This window comes from Alligator sinensis, unplaced genomic scaffold (genome assembly GCF_000455745.1).
Source record: "Alligator sinensis unplaced genomic scaffold, ASM45574v1 scaffold994_1, whole genome shotgun sequence".
Lineage (NCBI taxonomy): Eukaryota > Metazoa > Chordata > Crocodylia > Alligatoridae > Alligator > Alligator sinensis.
In genome coordinates this window covers 828,878-836,687 of record NW_005842488.1, presented here as the reverse complement: position 1 = coordinate 836,687, position 7,810 = coordinate 828,878, and the positions used below count along the sequence as shown (strand labels likewise).

Genomic DNA, 7,810 nt, shown 5'->3' with positions numbered 1-7,810 from the left:
CGCCCCCCCTCCCTCCCGACCCATGCAATGGGTTTGTCCTATAAACCTCCCTCGAGGTTTCCCTGGTACCAGCCCAAGAGGCGTGGACCGGCTTTGTGTAGCCATGACAACAGGGTGTCATGGGGAGTCTGGTTGCCGTGGGGGATGCTGGATGCCCATGGTGCTCTCTAGGCTCAGCTGCCCTTTGCCCCCTTCCTCCACAGGGTTACCCTGGATCAGCGGGGCAAGCGCCAGGTGCCCCGCAGGGCGGCTACTATGCTGGAGGTCAGTACGGAGGCGGGCTGCCTCCCGGCGGCTCCTACGGCGGTCCGGCGCCTGGCGGGCCCTATGGACCGCCAACCGGTGGAGGGGCTTATGGGCATCCCACCCCTGGGGGACCCCCGTCTGGGGCTCCTGGCACACTTCATGGAGGAGGTTCAGCCCCTGGAGGGCCCTACGGGCAACCATCGACCAACCCCTATGGTGCCCCTCAGCCAGGACCGTACGGAGCAGGGGCTGCGGCGGGTGAGTACACAAGCGTGTGTCTGCGTAAGAGGAGCGTGACCCCCTCCATCGGGCTGCCCGCGTATCTCACTCGCTCGCACAAGCAGGGCTTGGTCATGTCCCCAGCGATGGAGGAAGGGGGGCAGCGGGAGAGGAGCCCTGGCCCCAGCCCCCCTGTTCCTGAGTTTTCCCTTGGGTTTTTGCTTCCTTGTAAAGCTGGGCAGTCCTTTCCTAGGGGGCTTCCTAGTGCCGGAGGTCAGGCTGTATCGGCTCTAAGCAAACCCTTGCCTCCATTTTGCAAAACCACAGGTTGATCCTCCACCCTGGCAGGCACTTTCCTTTAGCTGGGAGGCGCGTGATAAAAAACCAAGCATTCCCCTCTCAGCCCAGCCTCCGCTGTGCCGTGGGGATTAGCGTCTCGCCTCTGTCTTGCTTTCACTACGGGTTTAAAAAAAAAAAGGAAGTCTAAAGTCCTGGGGCTTATGCTTTTGATTGGCTCAAGGCTTTCAACCAGACAGGCTAATGCAAGTGCTGCTGTCACTGGAAGACGTTGGAGGCACTTCTGAGAGGCATTTGAGCACTATCCCCTGCCCAACAGGACGGGAGCTGTAGCGTTTAACTGAATTATTCATGCCAATTAAGCTGCCAGTTCGGAAAGAGTCCCCGTTTGTTATGTTAAAGTTCCTCCGTGGAAGAAAGTGCTGAAGAGGCTGCAGCTCAAAGCAGCAGAAATTAAACTTTACGGTCGCACATCTGTCTCCCCTCAACTGCCGGCATTTATCCTGCTGCAGTGGCATCGCTTGCGTTTGTTTGCAAACGATCTGAAGACATCTCATTTAAGCTCGCTCTGTTTCTCACGAGGCCTCGCATGCTGAGGCCTCAGCCACTGTTAACCTGCTCGTAGGATGGATACCCGGGCTGTAATCAGCCATTTAGAATGGAAATACTGGCTCAGCGTCTCCTTGTATCTCTCCATCCCTAATTACTAGCTTGCCAGAGGCTTTCTCCCAAGGTGCTCGAGTTGGCTTCCGCTTTTGGTAGCGAGGTGGGTTGGTGATGTCCTGCCCAATGCTGCTGTGGCAAGATTTCTAAGAGATTGCATGACCCTGTATATGTTCTCTCCCTGACAGGTAACATCCCACCTGGCGTGGACCCAGAAGCCTTCTCCTGGTTTCAGACGGTGGATGCTGATCGCAGTGGGTACATCTCAGTTAAAGAACTCAAGCAGGCCCTGGTCAACTCCAACTGGTCTGCATTCAATGATGAAACCTGCCTGATGATGATAAGTGAGTTCAGGTGTTTCCTCTCCAGACGCTGTTCTGCGCTGAGCTTGGCTGGGCTGCTGTTTAATGTGGAGAAAACAAAGAGCTGGTTGTGTTTCTGCCCTAATCTGTGTGTGTTTGCACCTCATAAGGTGAACCCCAAATCAACTGTATAGCGTCTATGTGCTTTCCCCCATGGGCTGAGCAGGCCATGACCAATACTGATATAGCAATGGGTGGTGAATGCAAGATCAAGGGGAGGGAGCAGGATGCTTGATCAGAGGCTCTCTGGGCAGGGCTTTCTACTTCCCTGGAAAAGGGAACTTGCACATCTGCCTTGTGTAGTGCTGTTGGTTCATGAACGTACACACAGACTAAGGGTAGTTGCCAGCCCAGCAGATCTATCACCCTGGCATTTGGGTGCACTCCATTTAATTCCTGCATGTAGATCAGCCCACAACACATAAGCATCAGAGTTTCAGAGACAGCAGTTTCATGGTTAAGAGGACGGGGGTTGGGAGTTGGGACATCAGGTTTCCACTGCATTTTGAGCTCCCTGTGCTGTCTTTGTGATATCTTATGAAATGCATGGGGAACTTCTGAAGGAAAGCATTATGGGTGTGTGCACGGTGCTGTCCCTGGATTGCTGCTCATTGCCCTGCTCTGGCTGTGTTGTTCCTTGGCAGACATGTTTGATAAAACCAAGTCAGGCCGCATTGACCTCTTTGGGTTCTCGGCGCTGTGGCGCTTCATCCAGCAGTGGAAGAACCTGTTCCAGCAGTATGACAGGGACCACTCGGGCTCCATCAACTTCAGCGAGCTGCAGCAAGGTGAGACCAGAGGGAGCACAGGCCTCGGGGAGCGAGGAGACAGCCTTGGCTGTACGGCACTAGTGACCTTGGCCACACCGTGGTAGCCGTTCCCTTAAACCAAGTCTGCTGAAGGACTTGTTTGCCCCATTTACATAGCTGACTTGTGCCCAGGCTCATCCAGGTCAAACGTGGACCAATCAGTAAATCCACAGTGGTTTGTTGCCTCCCCTTTTAAATAATGACACCTCTCCCATTCTGCAGCGGAGCAGAGCGGGAAGCTTCAGCTGAATCAGGTTTCCCTTGAATCTCTACCGGTTGTAGCAGACTTGGTCACCCTGTGGCTAACTCTCTTCCCAGGGCTTGGAGAGCAGGAGGTGTGGCCATGGTCTGAGTAAGCCTTTTGTGTAGGAAGCACCGGAAGGGTGTGCCCACATTATGTTCCTAGCACCCAGCTCAGCCCTGGGTTGCAATCAGGTTAAATAACATTGCAACTCCAGTCAAGGTGTGTTCATTAGGGGGAGTGTCTCAGCATTTTGAAGAGATGGGGGTGGAAATACTCTTCCTGGAGAGATGTGTGGGAGTTCATTTTCTCCGTTCCCTTGCTCCCTTGCTCCCAGCTCTGTCTCAGATGGGATACAGTCTGAGCCCCCAGTTCACCCAGCTGCTGCTATCCCGCTACTCCCAGCGGGCCCCCAACCCCACCATCCAGCTGGATCGCTTCATCCAGGTCTGCATCCAGCTCCAGAGCCTGACTGAAAGCTTTCGAGAGAAGGATGCGGGGATGTCCGGCAGTGTCCGTCTCAGCTACGAAGACTTCCTCACCATGGTCGTCACCCGCATGTTGTGACGCCTCGGGACGATGCTCGGCCTGATGGCGGTGGGGATGGGAGGTTGGTCATTGCAGCCTCCTCCCACACTTGTCTACCTGAAAACAGGAATTGCCAGGAAGGATGGATCAGCCGTGCTCTCTGCTGGGGTGCACCTGACCTCCCATAAGAAGGCTAAACCCACTCCCTTCCCAGCTCCCTACCCAACCTGAAGTGCCCGAGAACTCTTGAGCCACAGGGGAAGGTGGAACCCAGCCACAAACGCCTGGTGAAACCCCAGTTGTTGGCCACCTTGATTTGTGTCTGAAACCCAGGAGCCAGTCACTGTTCCTCCTTGCTATCAGTTCAGCCCAGTTCCACCAGCTTGCCACCATGGGGCGAGCGGTGGACGAGGGAAGCCAAACGTGAGAAATCGCAGCCCATTGTAGCTCTGTGCAGAACAAGCATTCATCCTTTTTCTCTCCTCCCAAGTCAGGCAAGATCGTATTTCGGGTCACACTGCCCTAAGACCTGCAATAGGGTGCTGTCCTCGTCGACAGGCATCCAAACCGGCTTCTTCCTCAGCACGCCATGCTGGGCTGGCTTCCTCGTTTCCAATTGTACCCTGACGACACCCTGCCATGGACCATCCTCTGCTTCTGCGGAGGCAGCATTCACTGCAGCAGCTGTTCAGATTCCTCCTGCCTCTCAAACACCTCTCCCCTACCTACAATACAGCGTCTAACCAGACCAGTCCGCATACTTGCTGCCTCCAGCGTGGGGCCCTGTTCTTTTGGGATGTTACGGGAAGTCCAGGTGCCATCAAAATTGGGTTTCCCTTTGCAGTGCTCAGTCAGGCCCCTTGGCTTCAGTTACCAAAAAGATATTTTGCTCCATTTTATTACCAGCATATAATGTTTCCCATTACTGTCTTTGTGTATAAGGGCCAAAATCATGACCAGTTTCCAGCTTCAGTGGATGGTTTATATTGAGAGCTCCACAATAAAGTACTGTGTGCATTGCAACTGCTGGCTGTCGGAGTGGTGCTTTGGTGTCAGGTGCTGCATGGCCACCCAGCAGAGAGACAGCCCTCCCTCCCTGTCTCCTGGCACTGTGCTGGGACTTGGGACAGGGGACTGTCCCTGCAGCGGTCACGGCTGTCCGAGTATGGGCCTGCTCTTTCAAAGTACCAGCTGTGACACTTGTTCTTCCTATGCAGGATAACCGGTGCTGCTTTAAGCTCCTTTATATCAATACAGGGCTAGGAGGCAGCTATATCTGTGTTCACACAGTGGGGAGGAGGGTGGTCCTGCTACCCTATAGGATAAAGTGCTATTACTTTGTGGGCCAGCGGTGCCCTTGATTGAGTGATCTGGAAAATTGGGGTAGATGGGGATGTGATATGAGCTCCATTCTCCTCTAGACATAGCCACGTGCGCTGGAAGCGCTTCCTGCCAACGGCTCTCATGTGAGCCACGGTCATGCTTTCCAGGTCCCAAACAGGTCCTTAATTCAAAGCCCTCAGGAAAGAAAGTTAGGCAGACCAAAAGCAGGGCCTTTTCCCTTCAGGCTACCAAATAAACCAGTGCCTTTCTCTCTTTAGGCTTTTAAGGCTTTCCAGCTTCTGCAAGCTCCTTCTGCCTGCCTCTCTTTGCAGCTTGGGCCCTTTCTTAATGCTCTCAGTTGGGAATCTGTCCAGCCACCTGATTCCTTCTGCCTGGCTGCACCTTCTGGCTTCCTAAAGGGACTTTACACCCTCCCAGATGTTACAGCCCCCTCAATTCCCTCTGCTGCTTAACTCTGGAACTTAAAAGCTTTTGGAGGATGAATTACCTTTCCCTCGCACAGATTTAATTAAAAAGCCTGGACAAAGGTGCTCCAGGCCCCTAACACAGACTTTACTTCTGCTTCTCCCTGGGAAAAAAACCATCTGCTCTCACCCCAGAGCGTGCTTGGGTTGGGTGGGCAGATCTGCCACTGCGGAAGTTGCTTCAAATGACATGATTGCTTAAGCAGTGATGATTTCAGTAAAACTGCCAAGTGTGATGCCCTGTGTGAGCTCAGCATGCTAGTCCAGTCCCATGGCAAGCCTTTCTCCCTGCCGCTAGCTCCTGGGAGATGCTTTATAAAGTGCTGTCAATGTATGGGGGTTTTATAGGGGAGCCGAGCCATGCTGACAACCTGGCCCCTGCAAGGTATGATGCGATGCTTGTCATCTTCACAGAAGCATCAAATCCTGTTGATGAGAGATGAGTTGGCATCGTCCCTGTTTTGAAGAAGGGTAAGTGGAGGCGCAGGCTGGGAAGGGCCTTGTCTGAAGGAGGTGGCTGCAGTGCGGTGGCTACCACTCTGGTGTCCCTGCCCTGCCTTAAAGCTTCTCCGTGCAGAGGGAAAATAGCCCTCCACCCCTTTGCCTACCGGAGCAGCTGGCTGCAGGCCAGGCGGCTGTGCTGGTGCTGGAAAGGGGTTGCATCTGATTGCACAGCCACGCTCTGCTCCTGGCTGTTTCTAGGGACCTTGCACTGTGAGCTGGACAAATGCTGATCCATGTTAGTGCTAGCTTGGAGTTTGGAGCAGTTGCATCCTTAATCTAGAAACCTTCTCTCACTGTCCCCCCCCATCTGCACAGCTGTGACTTGCCGCTGGAGGCCTGGGGAGCAGAGGCAGGACTAGGAGCTGTAGCTGTGAGTTGCCCCTGGAGGACTGGTGAGCCAGGGCAGGCCTACGGGCAGGAGTGTGAGAGATCCTGGGATACTGGAGGACTTCATCTGGGGAGTGGCCCCACAGAGCTGGCGTAGTGCTGCTCAGAGATAATCCTCCCCTGAAGTGGCATAACTTTGAGCCGCCTAACGAGTGCTTAAAACCACTTAAAGGTGTTAATGTGCAGAACATCCAGGGATGAAGAGCTCCAGGAGCTGCCCAAAATTACCACGTAATGAGGCCCTTCTGCTGGCCAGGACCTAGTCAAGCATGTGGTCATGGTGCCCCCTTGCGGCGGGCACCTGCATGTGACCCCCCAGCTCTCCATAAGCACCTGCATCCGAGGCAGCTGCTCTCACTGTCAGTGATTCTCAACCATTGCCACCCTGGGATGCCTTGGGATCCTTTCAAGGATGGCCTGCAGTGTTATTGCTGTTAGGGCTCCCCCCACGATTCACAAGATAAACCCAGTGATTGCAAAGCAGCCTGGTGTTAAAACCACTCTGCCCTGCTTCAGGCTTTCTGAGTCCTTTGCAACAGAAGAGCTGCTCTGTTATTTTTTTGTAGTCAAAAAAATGCACGAACACTAAAAACTGGCATTTTCCAAAGGGGCCCTTGAGTCTAACGAGGGGAACCTTGCATCTAAAATGGTTGAGAACCACTGGGATATGGTGACCTGAGGTCTACTGGTGGTCATTACCAGCACAGCACAGGCTGGGGATGGAGGGGATAGTCTCCTACAGGTAAGATCCATGTGAGAGAGTCCCTTTAAAGGGGAAACACCCCACTGGTGTTTGAGGGAAGGATGTCGAATCTGCTGTGGCATGAAGGAAATGATCTTAACTTTCTTTTAAGATTGGGGAAAGAGGAGGTGGCACCTGGCACTCCCTTTATCATTCACCTCTCTCTAGAAGAGCCAGGCTCGCTCTGTGTTCCTCTAGGACTGTTCATTGTTCCCACGTTGCTCTTTTTTGATCCAGGCTGTGGTTTGTACTCATGTGGCATAGCTATGAAGCTGACTCATGTTGGATGGAGCAGACAGTGCTGGAAAATCCCTCGGGGAACTGACAGGTTTGGTCTTCGTAGTTTCAGAGCTTCATTGTTGTTAGGGGCTGGAAGGGACCTTACAGATCATTGGGTCCAGCCCCTTCATCCTAGGCTGCCTTGGGACCCACATAACAGTGCTCGTGAAGTGTCTCTCTCCCCTCCTTTCTAGCAGGGCTGCCCTATGTTTGCCAGCGGCCTGTAGGACCGTGATCTCCAGCACAGAATCCACGGGCGAGCTGCACACCCTGCATCCGGGGTAAGGGCGTGACAAGACTTGATGCATCCCCGAAATAACTGGCAGCCAGCGTCCATCCCCTGCGAGTAGATTCCAGTTCCCGTGATGGCAAGAAATTTCCTCTGCCTTGCCATCGAACCGGGCAGAGGCCTCATTTCGCACCAGAAGGCCGGGCTCCTTTTCTCCCGTATGTCTCTGTGATACCAGCAGTTTTTCCTTCCCAAGTGCAGGGGGGCCTGATGACCTGCAAGGTCCCTTCCAGCCCCAAACAGCTATGAAACTACGAAACCACTGGCTTGGCAGGGACCAAGCAGGAAGCAGCTGAGCTCTGCTCTGGCGTGAGAAGGCTCCATGCAGTTCCAGTGCAGCCGAAAGAAAAAAAAGGAGGTTTCCCCACTTACACCACAGCCACATTTGGCCCCAAGACCATTTTCTCTTGGGTGCAGCAAATAGCTCCCACCCCCT

General features: G+C 53.8%; 1 protein-coding gene across 2 annotated transcripts in view; it reads left to right on the top strand.

Moving 5' to 3' along the window:
- The window catches only part of PEF1 (penta-EF-hand domain containing 1), a 4,598-nt gene extending 210 nt beyond the window's left edge, over positions 1-4,388 (top strand). Inside the window, exons 2-6 of one of the 2 annotated variants that reach the window (XM_025212858.1) lie at positions 204-504; positions 1,614-1,769; positions 2,432-2,575; positions 3,175-3,447; positions 3,856-4,388. In XM_025212858.1, the coding sequence (XP_025068643.1) occupies positions 204-504; positions 1,614-1,769; positions 2,432-2,575; positions 3,175-3,404 (831 nt within the window). In that variant the 3' untranslated portion in view covers positions 3,405-3,447; positions 3,856-4,388. Of the gene's footprint in view, positions 1-203; positions 505-1,613; positions 1,770-2,431; positions 2,576-3,174 lie in introns of both variants that reach the window. The other variant, XM_006031245.2, reaches the window with a different exon arrangement.
- The last annotated feature ends 3,422 nt before the right edge of the window (positions 4,389-7,810 follow it).